The sequence below is a fragment of the Oryctolagus cuniculus genome, chromosome 6 (genome assembly GCF_051225735.1).
Source record: "Oryctolagus cuniculus isolate XC-2025 breed Fujian yellow rabbit chromosome 6, ASM5122573v1, whole genome shotgun sequence".
In the NCBI taxonomy this organism is placed as follows: Eukaryota; Metazoa; Chordata; class Mammalia; order Lagomorpha; family Leporidae; genus Oryctolagus; species Oryctolagus cuniculus.
In genome coordinates this window covers 29,926,807-29,944,643 of record NC_142872.1, presented here as the reverse complement: position 1 = coordinate 29,944,643, position 17,837 = coordinate 29,926,807, and the positions used below count along the sequence as shown (strand labels likewise).

At 45.8% G+C, this 17,837-nt stretch overlaps 2 protein-coding genes across 2 annotated transcripts; both read right to left on the bottom strand.

The window, feature by feature from the left end:
- Positions 1-6,196: 6,196 nt before the first annotated feature.
- LOC108176547 (protocadherin beta-3) lies at positions 6,197-10,373 on the bottom strand. Its single transcript, XM_051844361.3, has one exon. It carries the CDS (start codon positions 8,847-8,849, stop codon positions 6,456-6,458), a length of 2,394 nt encoding a protein of 797 aa, XP_051700321.2. The 5' UTR covers positions 8,850-10,373; the 3' UTR covers positions 6,197-6,455.
- Positions 10,374-13,714: 3,341 nt separating this feature from the next.
- Positions 13,715-16,410, bottom strand: PCDHB2 (protocadherin beta 2). The gene has a single exon (XM_017341109.4). It carries the CDS (start codon positions 16,205-16,207, stop codon positions 13,748-13,750), a length of 2,460 nt encoding a protein of 819 aa, XP_017196598.3. The 5' UTR covers positions 16,208-16,410; the 3' UTR covers positions 13,715-13,747.
- Positions 16,411-17,837: the final 1,427 nt, after the last annotated feature.

The window sequence follows — 17,837 nt, the reverse complement described above, 5'->3', positions numbered from 1 at the left end:
TTTTTTTTTAAGCCAAGAGTTAAGCCTATTTTTCTTCAATAAATTCTCCCAATATTGCTGCAAACCTTTGGTTAAATTCCTTTTAAAAAATTTGAGGGGGCCAGTGCGGTGGTGCAGTGGGTAAAGCTGCCACTTGCAGCACTGGTATCCCATAGGGGTGTCAGTTCGAGTCCCACCCAGCTGCTCCACTTCTGATGCAGCTCTTTGCTGAGGCCTGGGAAAGCAGTGGAGGGTGGCCCAAGTCCTTGGGCCTCTGTGCCCTCGTGGGAGACCCGAAGAAGCTCTTGGCTTTGGATTGGCCCAGCTCTGGGATTGAGTCCATCTGGGGAGTCAACCAGCAGATGGAAGATCTCTCTCTTTTTGTCTCTGCCTTCCAAATAAACAAATACATCTTTAAAAAAAAAAGAGAAAAAGAAAAAGTTGATTCTGACCTCTTTCCTAATTGCTTTTATGGAGAAGAGTTTTTCAGAGGTCCTCTCTCTACTATTGTCACTGATGGCCAGAATATTTTTTTTAAAAAATTACAGTAAAATATGATGGAATACATTTTGTCATAACAAACTTGAGCAACAAAGCATCAACCCAGCCAGCTGTTTACTCTAAATTGAATAGGATGAGACATTCAAGATGAAGACATCCATTTCCCCAGAGATAAAGCAATATAAGAAAAAACCAAAATGACACTAGAGAATATGGTTTTTAATTTTTTATAACCATGAAATTGTCTTAGAAGTTAACTTTCTCCTTGAAGTCTTTCCTCGTCAACAGTTGATGCTGAAGACGTTTAACTTTGTAGACTTGAACACATTTGTTCCTGACATCCCTGTGATAAACCTCTGACAGTGACAGCTCTGAAACCAATTCCAGTAGCATTGATATGCCAAATTTTTAGAAAGGGACCTTCTTATGAGCAGAAGTCCATTAAAGTTTCCTTGTTCATCATCTACATCTCAGAAGCAGAAAAAATTGAACAAGAGAGAAGACTGAATCAAGTAAATGATCCTAAGGATGGGGAACCTGTTGGCTTGAGTATCCTATGCATGAGAGCAGGGAAGGCAGTGAGAAGTCCTTCATCTGGAGCAGGGTAATCCTGGAAGACAGAGGTGGCTTCTAGTTACTCCTTAATAATAGCACAATGCTGTGCTGGGATGTGCTTCATATGTCATATTTTCCAGCTGTTTGTGCCAGTGCTAAACAGCCAATACTTTGAGGCCTCTGATCATTAATAAAATAATCACACATTCCAGCCCAAGTTGTCATCCAGGTTACGACCCTGTTCTTGGCCAGCTCTGTGCACAATGCAGAACTGCTTTGCTGTGACTTTTCTCTGTCACAGAGCTAGCTGTGCATGTCATTCAGGATCACTGCATACAACAGCCTTGTTGCTCAATTCTAGAGAACCCAGAACATTGTGAACACAAACTCATCAAGAGTTTTAAAAACCAGAGACACCAAAACATACAGTTCCATTGCTTATATTGATACATAAAAAGAGGTTTGAGATAACAACCTGGGGGAACAGAGCAAAAATGACTTAGGTGTTAGTCCTTAGATAGTCTCCAGTTTTACCAGCAGGAAGGGTAGGACTTTTTTGTGAACTAAAAAGGTACATGAGGTCTGTGTTAGCAAATTTTTGACACTCCTGGACAACAGTAGTTATGTTATGCTCTATTTCTGCATTTAAGACCCTGCCCTTATGGAAAAAATGGAAGTCACTCTGACCTCTGTTACCAGATGGTATTTTTGATAGATTGTTTCCTAAATAGATGATGTATTGGAAGGTCCAAGTCAATTTTCCATCACCAGAGTCCCAAGCTATTTTATATATATAAAAAATAGGAACCACCACTTCAGAGAAATCCTGGATTATACTATTCTATTTATGAGCATCATAATGTGTATTTATAACCTGAATCAAGACTGAGTTTTCCATATATCCCCCATGCATGAATTACTTTAGCTACTATTACATTTTTTTCAAAACCAATTTATTTTGTCTTAAGATTGCAAAGTAAAAAGTTACCCATTAGATTCCATACCCACAGCCTTGGCAGACACCATGACAGCCCAGAAGAAAGAACCTCCCTGAGATGCTTGCTTTATAGAGCGAATGCGGAGCAGTTCTACCTGAGGGAGCCTGGGACCCAGCTCCAACAAATCTTTAGAGGTTTTTCCAGAACTACTACCCACATGTGGCAAAGTGGGGTTAAAATTCTTATTTAAGGTTTGGATTTGCAGAGGTTGGAGCTAAAATCATCATGAGACCTTTCTTCCTCCCTACCCCAAGATTATCAAAAGCAGTACTAGTGGGAACGAAACCACCAAGAAGAGATAACGCCATTAATAAAAAAAAATCACATATGAGAAAGACTACCAGGAAAAATAGACCCAACAAATAACAGAGCTATTCCTCTGCTATAAGAAAAAGTGATTCAGAACAATATGGAAAGAACTTACAATAATTTATTCAAACAAAGAAGGAAATAGCAATTGTAGAACAAGTTGTAAAAATCTGACAAATAGAAATCATGAAAAAAAAACTATAGTTACTGAGAAAAGCATACTAAGTCAATCTCAGGTTGTAGCCTAGAAAATGTCAGAATATCAGGAATAAAGAAAAATCTAAATGAAAGTGAAGAAGTTTATTTACTGATTAAAAAAAATGAGTACAGTGATACCATACTGTTCATCAAAAGTGTTGAAAACCCAAAGAATAAAAGGAAAATGAGTTTAAATGTTTCAATCTATTTAAATAAAACTGATTAAACAAATGTGTACTTGACAGAAAATTAACTCTAAATTGCAACTAATAGGGTTTTGGATTTGAAAAGCTCTAACAATTTACTCTGAGAAGCCAAAGATAACCTAATAATATAGTGGCAGGATATATAGGTAAACAACATTTTTAAAAGTCCTAATATGAAAGGAAGCAGTACATGAGGGCTGTAGATTTTTGAAAAGTATGGTGAGTTAATGCATAGTTTTAATGATTGATATTTGAATATAGCTTAGTCTTATAGCAATCCCATATTAAAATTTAAAATCCAGAATGAAAATCTAGGAAATACTTAAAATTATTTCTAAACTGATGTGTTTGTAGGAATAAAAAGGAGAGTACATATGATCTAGAATTATGCTTTAAAAAAACTGGCTACAGAGAGTTTTTTAAAGTCTTTTGGATGTGCAAAATTCACTTAATTTGGATACCATAAAGACTAACCAAAGTTGAATGAAAGCACCAAGTAGAGGCCATAGAACTTAAATATAGATTACAGAAAGTTAATTCTATTAACAAAAATACTGAATTTAATTTATTCTTTGTCTCCAAAATCAAAGATATGAATGAGCTCAATATTTGGAACTAAATTGGAGATTCATACATCATTTTACAGTTCTCCTAGTCTCCAGAAATCTGAACAAGCAGAGAGACCAACCATCAAATAATAAATTGGTTCTATGGAAGCTGGAATTATAGTCTTGTACCTCAGTCTTTCTAAACACAAATAGTTCTTTTGAAATTCAGTGTAGATTAGTTTCAGATAAACAAGTCCTTAGAAAATTCATTGATTTCTCAGAGATGTTTCAATTATTCAGCAGATATAAGTTGAACATCAACTGTCTGAAACACTTGCTTTCTGTTAGAAATGTGACTGTGAATAAAACAGAAACCAACTCTACTTTCAAGCTGCTTAGAATCCAGTAAGGTCATAGAGTGTATTCTGGAGAGAAGGGCTCAAATTTTTACTTAATTTCTCTTACTTTTTTGAAAACTGGAGCAGCATTGAAAAATTTGTAAATAATTTACATTGATGGATATATCAGCTCTCTTAGAAGAAAAAATAGTAATTCACTATTATTAAAACATAAAATCATCTCCTTTATCTTGGGCCAAACATGCAGTTTGTAGAATTCCAGAAAGTAGCAGAACTACACATGTGATGCCTTCTCCATCCTACATGTAATGAGATATTCAGATAAAGAAGTCTTTGAAAGTTGTCTTTGAACAGAAAGTTAAAATATTTCTGAAGGCCCAGAAAGAAAATCAACTTTGAATCAAGAATAAGGTGTAACTGTTTTTCAACTTTTAGTCCAGATTCCCACTGTTTGGCTTTGGATTTATACATTCTTGAGAAGGTAAACAGAATTTAACAATATATTTATGAACTAAGTTACTATAATAATACCTGTTCTTCTATCTTCCAGGTCTAAATGGTCCTTAGCATAGAGCCCTTCCAACTTTAGTCTTGGGTCATATAATACATTGGCTCAAAAATGAATAAGGAATTACCCTCTGTTCTTTCCATAACTGCATACTTCCCTGGATGTGACTTTTTTTTTTTTGCCTTTTTCTCGATCTTCATGGAAACTCAGCTAAGTGTGGTCCAATGAAAAAATATGACTAAAATAATCAGATTCAAATATCTTTACAAAGTACTTCAAATGAAAGGAAATGTCATTTTTCCTGATTGTTAAGGATTTATGCATTTGATGCTCAGTTTCATAAAATGATGCCATTTTAATGTGATTATATGCACACTTCAAGTACAATTGAGCATGTCTATCTTAAATTTTTTCTCTTTTGGTAATTTTCAAAATCTTTGAGAACTTCAATTCTCTTTTACTAGTCATAAGTTTTCAATTCCTGTAAAGTTTTGTTTCTCTGGATGACAAAATACCTGTGAGAAGAAAACATATTTTCCCTAAATTTCTATAATTAGAGATTAAATATTTTGCTATTTAAAAATAAGCTTTTCAGGGTCAACATTGTGGTACAGGGGGTAAAGCCACTGCCAGTGACACCAGCATCCCATGTGGGCACTAGTTTGAGTCCCAGCTGCTCCCCTTCTAATCCAGTTCCCTGTTAATGTGCCTGGAAAAGCAGAAGAAGACGACCCAAGTGCTTGAGCCCCTGTACCTATGTGGAAGACCTAGATGAAGTTCCTGGTTCCCTGTTCCAGCCAATGCAGCCATTTAGGGAGTGGGCCAATGGATGGAAGATCTTTCTCTCTCTCTCTAATTCTGCCTTTTAAATCAATGAAAATGTTTTTTCAATACCACTCAAAATATTTGATGATTTAGTTGCTTCCAGATTTTATTATTTGTAGATAACTTAAACGTTCACAATATTGTGCTCTCCTCTTCCTATCCTTGTGTATCTTTTTTTTTTTTTTAAAAAAAGATCTTATTTATTTGAAAGGCATTCATTCCCCAAATGGCCTCAACGGCTGGAGTTGGGCTGGTCCGAGGCCAGGAGCTTTTCCTGGGTTTCCCACATGGGTATAGGGGTCCAGGCATTTGGGTCATCCTCATCCTCCTATTCTTTTCCAGGCACATTAGCAGGGAGTTGGATGGAAAGTGGAGCAGCCGGGACTGAAACCTGCATGCATATGGGCTGCCAGGTTGACTTTATTACCCACTATGCCACAGAGCCAGCCTCTATCTCCTTTTAATTACAATGTAGGAGATAGAATGCTGATGTGGATGGACAGTTTTTATCCCAGAAGGATCATATATAATCCGAAGTCATGTCAGCTTGAAATCGAAAGGAGGGAACCAAGAAAAGAAGCAAAGAAAATATTTTCTCCCTAAAACACCACATAAATAGCAAGTAGAGACTGACAAAAGTAGTGCTGAGTGGGCACTAATTTTACCAACAGGCTTTCAGAGATCATATATTTATGTAATTTCTTGGAAAAAAATGGCCTCCGGTTGATAGCAATTTGCATCTCAAAATTATGAAAACCAGATTTGCATCCAACCAGATGCCTTACTACACAATGTTTTCATGCCAATAAGAAAAGCCCAATGGCCTGGTTTTCTCCCGTCAGTCAAGGCGAATGTACTTCAGGCAAACCTAAGACTAATTTGTTATAGTAGAATACATTTTTTTGCCCATTTTCAGCCAGTACAAACGTGCAATATTAAAATATTATTACAAACGTCAGTACATAAAATGAAATGTATTACATTCAAATAAGTACTGTAATCTAGAAAGGTGGTATATTACTCTGCCTTAAAGAAAACACATTCTTATCTATCCTCACACTTCATTAACTGTGGGCAGAACAACCTCAGAATTATTATAAAGCACATTATATAAATATATCCAAAAACGTAAACTCTAAAATTTGTGGTATGGAATACTTTCTATAACACTTTGAGATAAGAATTTGAGATGAGTGAAACAAGCCTATTTAAAATCACCACTAAAAGAAAATGAATTTATTTTTGCTTCCCTATGAATTAAGAAAACAAGGTATTGAAACTGCATTGGTAAGCTAGGAAGAGATAAAAAGAGTATGCATAGATTAACTACACAGTTAAAAAACATCAGCCAAGAATATATCAACGAACAATCACTGACTTTAAAAAGCAACATGCATAGTCAGACAACTTTTTGATTCTTTTGTTAATGATAAAAGTATTACTGAAACTGGAGTTTTGTTACAGTCCTGCTAAGTGCCTTGAGCCAGATAATTGGGACTAATGGGCTCCAGGAACTTGAACTCCCCGGTCCCGGCGTCGCCCGTCAGGCGCACCTCGTACTGGTAGCTGTGCGACAGCGTCCCGCCGCCGCTCACGTCCAGCAGCGGCCCCGGGAAGCGGCCCTCCGCACCCGCGCCGCCGCCGCCAACCGCACACCCCGCCCCCACACCAACACCGCCCGCGCCCCCGCCCCCGCCCGCGCCGCACAGCCGCGCCGCCACCAGCGCCAGCACACTCAGCACCAAGAGCGACGACACCGCCGCCAGCGCCACCACCAGCTGCACCGTGAGCGAGTCGGGCCGCGCCGCCTCGGCCGCCGCCGCCGCCTCGGGCAGCGCCAGGTAGGGCTGCGAGAAGCCGTCCACCAGCAGCACGTGCAGCGTGACGCTGGCCGACAGCGGCGGCTCGCCGTGGTCGCGCACCAGCACCAGCAGCCGCTGCCTGGGCGCGTCGCGCTCGCTCAGCGGCCGCGCCGTGCGCACCTCGCCGCTGTGCGCCCACACGCCGAACAGCCCGGGCTCCGTGGCCTTGAGCAGCTCGAACGACAGCCAGGCGTTCTGGCCCGCGTCGCCGTCCACCGCCACCACCTTGGTCACCAGGTAGCCCGCGTCGGCCGCGCGCGGCACCAGCTCGGGGCAGGCGGCCGAGCCGTTGGCCGGCGGGTACAGCACGGCCGGCGCGTGGTCGTTGGCGTCCAGCAGCTGCACGCGCACGCGCGCCTCGCTGCTCAGCGCCGGGGAGCCGCGGTCGGCGGCGCGCACGCCGAACTCGAAGGCGCGCAGGGCTTCGTAGTCCAGCGCGCGCAGCGCGTACAGCTGCCCGCTGTCCGCGTGCACCGACACGAGCGCCGCCACGTCGGGCTGCTGTGGCGGCGGCAGCAGCGAGTAGGTCACCTGCGCGTTGGCGCCCGCGTCCCTGTCGCTGGCGCTCACGGAGCCGATGAGCAGCCCGGGGCTGTTGTTCTCGCGCACCAGCAGGGTGTAGGCGGCCTGGCTGAAGGCCGGGGCGTTGTCGTTCACGTCGGACACCTGCACCACGACGTGGTGCCGGGTGGTCAGCCTGGGCGTGCCCAGGTCGGACACGGTGATGGTGATGTTGTACTCGGCCCTGGCCTCCCTGTCCAGCGCTCCATCGGTTACCAGGGTGTAGAAGTTCTCAACAGAGGGTTTCAGGACGAACGGGAGGTCGTTCTGAATGGAACACACGACTCTCCCATTGTCTCCAGAATCTTGGTCCGAAACGCTGAAAACGGCCACTACCGTCTCCCCCGAGTTCTCGGGGATGGGGCTGGTGAGTGAGGACAGGGTCAGTTCCGGGGCGTTGTCGTTCATGTCCACCACCTGAATGAGGACGGTGGATTTTCCCGAAAGCCCTCCCCCGTCCTTGGCCTCGACGTCGACTTCGTATGTCGTCACTGCCTCGAAATTCAGATTTTTGACCAGCTGCATAGCACCAGTGATTGGATTGAGCTTAAACGTTTTGAGAATTTCTTCAGAAGCATGAGAAAATGCATATGAGACTGTCCCAAAAGTTCCCGCATCTGAATCAGAAGCGGAGACAGTGACCACGACAGTGTTGATGGGGCTGCTCTCCGGAATTTGAACCTCATAGAGCGACTGTGCAAATTCGGGGGCATTGTCGTTTACGTCCACTACCAGGATGTGGATGCGGGCGGTCCCGGACCTGGGCGGAGAGCCGCCGTCCAGCGCTGTGAGCGTCAGGCTGAGCTCGGGCTGCTGCTCCCGGTCCAGCGCTTTGTCCAGCACCAGTTCTGGGAACTTCCTTCCGTCTCTGCGACTGCGGGTGAGGACGTGGAAATGGGAACTGGGAGCGATCGTGTAGTTCTGCAGACCGTTCGGGCCTACATCCAAGTCCTCGGCATTGCCCAAAGGAATCACCGTCCCGGGCGGAGCGCTTTCCAGGATCTTCAGCTGCATTTCATTTTCAAAGAACACCGGACAATGGTCATTCACATCTATCACCTGGAGCTCATTCGTAATGAACTGCAAAGGGTTTTGCAGCAGTATCTGGAAATGCAGGATACAAGGCTCGGCGGGGCCGCAGAGCTCCTCCCGGTCCAGCTTCTCATTGAGGAGCAGGTCACCGGTCCGCTGGTGGAGCTGCAAAGGCTGTCTGCTCCCCCGGGACGTAACCTGCGCGCCCCTAGAGGCCAGCTCCTCCGCCCTCAGCCCCAGATCCTGCGCTACATTTGCTATCAGAAAGCCCCTGTCTGTTTCCTCGGCCACAGAATAGCGTCTCGACTCGGACCCCGCCAGAGACCCAGCCATAGAAACAAAGAGAAGCAGGACTTGCCTTTGTCTCCGAAAGCGCTCGCCTCCCGCTTCCACTGCACTCGCTGCCATGTTCTCCCAGGGAATGTCGCCAAGCGGAGCCTCAGACAAAGCGGCGGAAAGCAGCCTTTTACCCCTCAACCTTTAGAGGTGGCCGAGCGAATAATTCTTTTCCGGGGCTCAGTTCGGCTTGCTGAAAAATCTTCCCAGGTTCACGTCTCCCAGATGGCCGCGCTGAACCCGTGGCGTCACAGAATTTGTACCAGGCCAGCGGTTTCCTTCGCCTTTTTAGCCAACAGCGCCACCATGCGTTTGCTTGCAGTTTTAAAACCTTGGAGAAAGGTTTGTTTTTTGGTTTTGGTTGTTGGATCATTTATGGCCACGAATCAAGCCCAGGTGAAGCTACTAGTGGGGTTTCTCTTGTTACACGAGTTAAGTAAACCAATAAGTAGGGAAATTAAATGCGATTCTATCTGAAAAAAGCGACTGTCTCTGGTATAGTTCTCCTTTTCGTGACTTTTGCTGAGTTGTACCCACGTTACGCTGCTGCTTCCCCTACCCCATCATGCTGTGATTGTCCCACACAAACTTAAAAACCTGTTGCTCAGAAAACATGCGGACTATCCTATTCGTATTCTGTTTTCCAAATTTTGTAAAACACTGTGAACATACAACTTCAAGATAGGTCCTAAAAATTATAATACATCATGTCAGTGGGGAGATCCAGGGGGTTGCAAATGCCTACTTCCTTCCACATTTTGAGACTCAAAAACATTTACAGCGCTTTCTCTATTTTATAGCAATTTTGCAATTACTAGTTTCATCTGTATCAACTTTATTCCACAAGTAATTATTGTGTCTGTAGAAGTTAGGTATTTAATAGCAACAAGGCAATAGCTATACATCTTATACTGCTTTACAGTGAATGGAGTGTACATATGTAAATATATTCCAATTAGTGCTACATTGGAAATATATAATGAATGCACTGAAAGCATATAATAAGGAGATCTAAGCTAAGGGCATGGTTTAAGAAACATGCATCATTTAGTCTGGAACACGAAGGATGAGAAGCAGCATGCCAGGAAGAGAGACGGTCCTGGGGGAGTAACGCATAGCTGTTAAAGACAATGAAGGAAGTACAGTGTGCCCAATACAGTGTCTCAAGAGTAAGTGGGGGGGGGGGAGTGGCACTGTGCATAGCGGATAAAGCCGCTGCCTGCAGTGCCAGTATCCCATATGGGCACCAGTTTGAGACCCGGCTGCTCCACTTCCAATCCAGCTCTCTGCTATGCCCTGGGAAAGCAGTAGAAGATGGCCCAAGCACTTAAGCCACTGCAGCCATGTGGAAAGACCCGGAGAAAGCTCCTGGCTTTGGATTGGCACAGCTCTGTCCACTGCACCAATTGGGGAGTGAACCAGTGGATGGAAGACCCCCCCCCCTCTATGTGTAACTCTGACTTTCAAAGTAAATAAATAAATCTTATTTTTTAAAAAAAGATTAAGTGGGAGGAGAGGCTAGAGAGAAAAAGCAGGGCCAAATAATGAGTGATTATATTTTAAGAATAAAAGGAAGCTATTGCAAGATTGTGGATTAAAAAATTGAAACAATACAGTATCATGTAGTCCATCTTGTCTCTTTTGTATTTGTACACAATTATCAGATATGTTATATGCTGGCTCACCCACTGAGGTTTACTTTGAACGTTATTGATAATAGCAGTTACACTTTTGCATTGTATTTGAGCATAACAGCCAGCTATTGAAATAGCTGCAGCCGGCGCCGCGGCTCAACAGGCTAATCCTCCGCCTAGCGGTGCCGGCACACCGGGTTCTAGTCCCGGTCGGGGCGCCGGATTCTGTCCCGGTTGCCCCTCTTCCAGGCCAGCTCTCTGCTATGGCCCGGGAGTGCAGTGGAGGATGGCCCAAGTGCTTGGGCCCTGCACCCCATGGGAGACCAGGAGGAAGCACCTGGCTCCTGCCATCGGATCAGCACGGTGCGCCGGCGCGCGGCAGCCATTGGAGGGTGAACCAACGGCAAAGGAAGACCTTTCTCTCTGTCTGTCTGTCTGTCTGTCTCTCTCTCTCTCTCTCTCACTGTCCACTCTGTAAAAAAAAAAAAAAAGAAAGAAAAGAAAAACAGAAAGAAAAGAAAGAAGAAATAGCTGCTATCATTGGACAATCAAGTGGCTCACCAAAGGTCCTACAACCAAATTGATCAGACTTTCAATAACAAAAAAGAACTCTTCAGCACTGTCAACTTCAACATGAGACCATTTAAGTATATACTGTAATTTTAATAATGTAAGCAATTCAAATATACATAAAATGGTATAAAAACATTAAGATGAGTAACACTGAGGATAAAATTCATTTTTAGTGTATGGATCAGAAGTTCAACTGCAACAAGTGAAGAACTTTGGATGAGTCATGTAGGGAATTATAGAAGGAAATTTAAATTATAAGCTTGAATACACAATTGCCCCCCAAAAGCCAAGGAACAGGAAAAAAGACTGAAATTAAGCAGTTTTTTCTAAAAAGGGGGGGGGACATTTTGAAGGAAAGAGATACCAAGGACTAAAACATGCACAAGTTTGAATAACTGTGACCAGTTCTAATAACAAAGGTAATGCAACTCAGGGTGGGCATTTTGCATGGAGGTTTAGCCATGCTTGGGACACTTAGCATCCCATACTGGAGTCCTTGCTATGCTGTCCAGTCCAGCTTCTGCTACTGCATAGCTGGAAAGGCAGCAGGTGAAGACTTAAGTACTTGGGATGCTGCCACGCATATGGGAAACCAGTACTGAGTTCCTGGCTCCTGGCTTTACCCGGTCCAGCTCTGGCTGTTGCAGCATTTCCAGAGTGAGTCAGTGGATGGAAGACCTCTCTCTTCCCCTCCCTTCCCTCCTCTCTTCCACCCTTCCTCTTAAATAAAACAAATGAATAAAAATTTTCAAAACATAATACATCAGACATCATTTAATTCCACTAAAATTTTATCCTTCAAATATTTTCATGCACTTAAATAAGACTCTTCTTTATTTTTTATTATTTTTTAAAATTTATTTGAAAGTCAGAGTTACACAGAGAGAATGAGAGGCAGAGAGAGAGAGGTCTTGCGTCCACTGGTTAACTCCCAGTTGGCTAGGAGCCTCTTCCGAGTATCCCACATGGGTGCAGGGGCCCAAGGACTTGGGCCATCTTCTACTGCTCTCCCAGGCCATAGCAGAGAGCTGGATCAGAAGTGGAGCAGCCAGGACTCGAACCAGCATCCATGTGGGATTCTGGCACTGCAGGCAACAGCTTTACCCACTAGACCACAGTGCCAGCCCCGACTCTTCTTTCTTTCAATTGGCCATTCATTTTATTAAGAACATCTGATGCTCTAGTGATTGTGCTAATCACGCAATAAATAGAGATCTATTGAGAAACTGAAGTCAAACAACTAAAAAAAGCATTAGAAAGTCAAAAGAATTGAAGGAGTGAAATAGAAGTAGTCAGTGTAAACCAAATAGTGAGTAGAGATACATAAATCTTTCCACCCTCAAAGGCTTATTTGTAATTGAATCAAAGTGCTCCAGAAATTTTTGAAAAATGCTGGAACACTGGTTCAAGTTCCAGCTGCTCCATCTTCCAGCCAGCCCCCTCCTAATGGCCTGAGAAAGCAGCTGAAGACGGCAAAGTGCTTGAGTTCTTGCCACCCACATGGAAGAGCTGGATGAAGATCTGGGCTCCTGGCTTTGGCCAGGACCACTACAGCCATGTGGGGGGATGGAAGTGGATGGAAGACACACTCTCCCCCGCCCCCAACTCTGCCTTTCAAATAAAATGAATCTTTTTTTCCAAAGGAAAAGGCAATGCCAAGCTACATTCAAAGTTTCTAAAAGTTGGTAAAGGACGAAAATATATATTCCCTCATATTTTTGGATTTTAATTAAGTACTCAGTTATAGAGGGTTTCTCATGATTAAAACATTTTAAAGAGGGTATTAAAATAAGTTGAGAGTTTATACAAAACTATTTGAAGTAGAAAAATATAAATAGCATGCTTTTGAAAAATCACTAGACATATACTACCTAGCCACATTTTAGAATACTGATTTTCAACAAAGAAATTTCTGAGAACAATGTGAAAGTTTTGTAGAATACCCTTAGTTTTCACCATCTTTAAAGAGTCAATATTTGCATACGCTAACACTTTAAAGATGTCTGTATTTGGATAAACAAAGGAAGAATGCTGTTATTCACAAATATACTTATGTGAATGATTTAGTCCATGTAAATTCAGAAGATAAAAGTGACACTAGTCTAAGGGGATAAAACAAGTACAAATATTCTGGGCTGACAATAGTAAACACTTTAAAATGTAGATTTTTAGGAGCCAGTGCTATGGTGTAATGGTTGATGCTGTCGCCTGCAGAGCTGCGTCCCATATGGGCACTGGTTTGAGTCCCAGCTGCTCCACTTCAGATCCAGCTCTCTGCTATGGCCTGGGAGAGCAGCAGAAGATGGCCCAAGTGCTTGGGCCCCTGCACCCACGTGGGAGACCTGGAGCCTGCGAATGAAAGACCTCTCTCTCTGCCTCTAATTCTCTCTGTGTAACTCTGGCTTTCAAATAAATAAATCTTATTTTAAAAATGTACATCTTTGAAATTCCACCAGGAAATGTGGAAAGTGAATGTTAAAAGGTGCCTTAACTTAAAAATTAAAGATTTCTGAAAATATGCATTTAACTTTCACATTTTAAGTTACAGTGAGAATAAACAAAATTAGAATAAAAAGAATATTTGCATTTTACATTACCACACTCACTCCAAAGACACATTCACTTGTAGAAATACCAGTAATACACACCGTAGCGGAACACGACGGTGATTTTCCAATAAAAAGTCACTTCCAATGGGCAAAGTACTAAGAAAAAGAAACTCCTCATAAATTAAGATTAGAATCAGCAGACTTTTATTTATATTTAACTGAATTCGAAGCTATTTCGGAAACTCGGGTTTATCTCATTAACTCTTTCTGCACCGTTAACAAGGAAGTTGGGACTAATGGGTTTCATGAACTTGAACTCCCCGGTCCCGGCGTCGCCCGTCAGGCGCACCTCGTACTGGTAGCTGTGCGACAGCGTCCCGCCGCCGCTCACGTCCAGCAGCGGCCCCGGGAAGCGGCCCTCCGCACCCGCGCCGCCACCGCCGCCGCCGCCGCCGCCGCCAACCGCACACCCCGCCCCCACACCAACACCGCCCGCGCCCCCGCCCCCGCCCGCGCCGCACAGCCGCGCCGCCACCAGCGCCAGCACACTCAGCACCAAGAGCGACGACACCGCCGCCAGCGCCACCACCAGCTGCACCGTGAGCGAGTCGGGCCGCGCCGCCTCGGCCGCCGCCGCCGCCTCGGGCAGCGCCAGGTAGGGCTGCGAGAAGCCGTCCACCAGCAGCACGTGCAGCGTGACGCTGGCCGACAGCGGCGGCTCGCCGTGGTCGCGCACCAGCACCAGCAGCCGCTGCCTGGGCGCGTCGCGCTCGCTCAGCGGCCGCGCCGTGCGCACCTCGCCGCTGTGCGCCCACACGCCGAACAGCCCGGGCTCCGTGGCCTTGAGCAGCTCGAACGACAGCCAGGCGTTCTGGCCCGCGTCGCCGTCCACCGCCACCACCTTGGTCACCAGGTAGCCCGCGTCGGCCGCGCGCGGCACCAGCTCGGGGCAGGCGGCCGAGCCGTTGGCCGGCGGGTACAGCACGGCCGGCGCGTGGTCGTTGGCGTCCAGCAGCTGCACGCGCACGCGCGCCTCGCTGCTCAGCGCCGGGGAGCCGCGGTCGGCGGCGCGCACGCCGAACTCGAAGGCGCGCAGGGCCTCGTAGTCCAGCGCGCGCAGCGCGTACAGCTGCCCGCTGTCCGCGTGCACCGACACGAGCGCCGCCACGTCGGGCTGCTGTGGCGGCGGCAGCAGCGAGTAGGTCACCTGCGCGTTGGCGCCCGCATCCCTGTCGCTGGCGCTCACGGAGCCGATGAGCAGCCCGGGGCTGTTGTTCTCGCGCACCAGCAGGGTGTAGGCGGCCTGGCTGAAGGCCGGGGCGTTGTCGTTCACGTCGGACACCTGCACCGCGACGTGGTGCCGGGTGGTCAGCCTGGGCGTGCCCAGGTCGGACACGGTGATGGTGATGTTGTACTCGGCCCTGATCTCCCTGTCCAGGGCTGCATTTGCCACGAGAGTGTAAAAGTTCTCTACAGAGGGTTTCAGGAAGAAAGGAAGGTCATCTTGGATGGAGCAAACTATCCTTCCGTTGTCCCCCGAGTCAGGATCTGAAACACTGAATACGGCAATTACAGTTTCCTGCGAGTTTTCTGGGATCTGACTGATGAGTGTTGAGATGCTCAGTTCCGGAGGGTTGTCGTTCAAGTCCATCACTTGGACGAACACCACACAATTTCCAGACAGACCTCCACCATCGATCGCCTGGATATTTACTGTGTAAGTCTGAACAGATTCGAAATCCAGTTCCTGCGTTAGAATCAGTTCTCCCGACTTTGCATTTATTTGAAAGGTTTTGCGAATGTCTTCTGAGGCTTGGGAAAATATATAAGATATTTGTCCATTAGTTCCAATGTCTGAATCCCTAGCAGAGACAGTGGCCACCTGGGATCCAATCCGGCTGTTCTCCGGCACCTGCACCTCATACATCAGCTGTGCAAACTCGGGAGCATTGTCGTTGACGTCTACAACTTCAACGCGGACCAGGGCGGTGCCAGACCTGGGCGGAGTCCCGCCGTCCAGCGCCGTGAGGGTTAACCTGATCTCAGGCTCCTCCTCTCGATCCAGGGCTTTGTCCAGCACCAGCTGTGGTAGTACTGTGCCATCAGGACTCCCTTGTAGCTTAAGATGGAAGTGGATATTGGGGCTGATGGTGTAATTTTGGAGACCGTTGCTTCCTACATCTAAGTCCTGGGCACGCTCTATTAGGAAAGTCGTTCCAGGAGGAATACCTTCTGAAATTTTCAAAATCATTTCCTTGTCTAGAAAAATCGGGGAATGATCATTTATGTCCCTAACGCGTAGCTCGGCCTGAAAAAACTGCAAAGGATTTTCCAACAACACCTGAAAAGGCAGCACACAGGGCTCGACGGGGCCGCACAGCTCCTCCCGGTCCAGCTTCTCTTGTAACAGCAGATCCCCGGTCTGCCTATCCAACTGCAAGCGCGTTTTTTTCCCTTTGGAAACGACCCGGGGTCCCCGCGCAGCTAGTTCTCCTACCTCCAGCCCCAGGTCTTTTAACAAATTGGCCACAAAGCAGCCACTCTCCGTTTCCTCGGCCACCGAATAGTGCCCAGGCCCCGAACGAGCCTGAGCTATGCCCAGCAAAACAAAGAACGTCAGGACTTGCCTTTGTTTCAGCACGCGTGCCTTTCCCTTTCTCCTTCCGGCCTCCATCGCCGTCTGGTCGGCCAGCAAACCCACTCCAGCTCGGGCTCTCGCTGACGCTGACTCTGTTCCCCCGTGTCTCGCAGATTCTGGGATAAGGACGATCTTAGGGCCCCGATTTCCCGGAGCCACCGCCTCACAAAGCCCCCTCTTCTTGCTTGTGTGTTTAGCTGAGTGTCGGGCTAAAGGACTGACCGCGGGTCGCTTCGTTTCCTCTCTACTTCTAAGGCTGCAGCGCCACCCTGCGTCCTTTCCGAGTATTTATTTTCTCCCTGAACTTTGAGAAAATCCCAGTCCTTTCTTTCAGCCTGATGGCAATCTAAATTGAGTATTTTCATGTAGTGTCTCTAAGCATAGCTGCCTCATCTGTGTTTGGAAAGGTTTTTCATTGTCTTCACAACATGGCAAATGTAAACAAATCTCCAGTCCAGCTTCCTCACAGATCCAAGAATCTCTTTTCACACTGGAGAAAGTAAAATTAAGAATCTGGGAGTGACCTCAGTCCTAGGATGGGATCCAAACAAGGCTTTGCTAGCAAGTTCCCAGCTTTATGAGAGCCTGGGTGTGTGTACAACTCAGTGTGATCAGGTTACTATTCTCCCTTTCAAATCCAATGGAAAAGTACAGAGACTCAGGAAAGCACAGAATCGCAATGAGGATGCTCACAGACACTGGAGTATTTCTCTTCACCATGCCTCAAACTTGGATGTGTCACCTTTGAAAATGTCCCACAACAGGTGGATTCTTTCTTCTCATTAATGTGTCAGTACTTTTATTTTTTTTTCTAATGCACAGGATCATGTTTTTAACATAACCTCAATTCAATTATCACATCTAGCAAAGTTATTAATGATTTTGTAGTATCAAATACCCAGAAATACTCCAATTTCCCCTATATTCTTTTAAAATGCCTTGTGGAGATTGTTAAGTCCAGTTCCAAATACAGTGGATGCTTCGGTTTGTTGTTAGGTTTTTAAAGTTTCTGTGTTTGTGTGTGTGTGTGTGTGTGTGTGTGTTTAAATTTCTTTTAAAGGCAGAGACAGTGCATGCTCCCATCCACTGGCTCACTCTTCAAGTGCAAGGGACAGACATGGCTGGGCCAGGCCAAAGCTAGAAGCCTGGAACTCCAACTGGGTTCCTTTTTTTTTTTTTTTTTTTTTTTTTTTTTTTTTTTGACAGGCAGAGTGGACAGTGAGAGAGACAGAGAGAAAGGTCTCCTTTGCCATTGGTTCACCCTCCAATGGCCGCTGCGTCCGAAGCCAGGAGCCAGGTGCTTCTCCTGGTCTCCCGTGGGGTGCAGGGCCTAAGCACTTGGGCCATCCTCCACTGCACTCCCAGGCCACAGCAGAGAGCTGGCCTGGAAGAGGGGCAACCGGGACAGAATCCGGCGCCCCGACTGGGACTAGAACCCGGTGTGCCGGCGCCGCAAGGCGGAGGATTAGCCTAGTGAGCCACGGCGCCGGCCAGGATTTTTATGACAGTGAGACTTTAATGTATAAGACAATAATTGTGATATGCAATATTGCACATTTGTCAGAACCAATGCAACTATAAATACAGTGAACTCTAAAGTAAACTATGGATTTTAAATATTAATAATGTATCATTTTTGATTCATCAGTTTTAAAAAGTATACTAC

What these genes read in the sequence shown, in the direction of transcription:
- LOC108176547 (XM_051844361.3), bottom strand. Translation starts at nt 8,849, where the DNA reads ATGGCAGCGAGTGCAGTGGAAGCGGGAGGCGAGCGCTTTCGGAGACAA.
- PCDHB2 (XM_017341109.4), bottom strand. Translation starts at nt 16,207, where the DNA reads ATGGAGGCCGGAAGGAGAAAGGGAAAGGCACGCGTGCTGAAACAAAGG.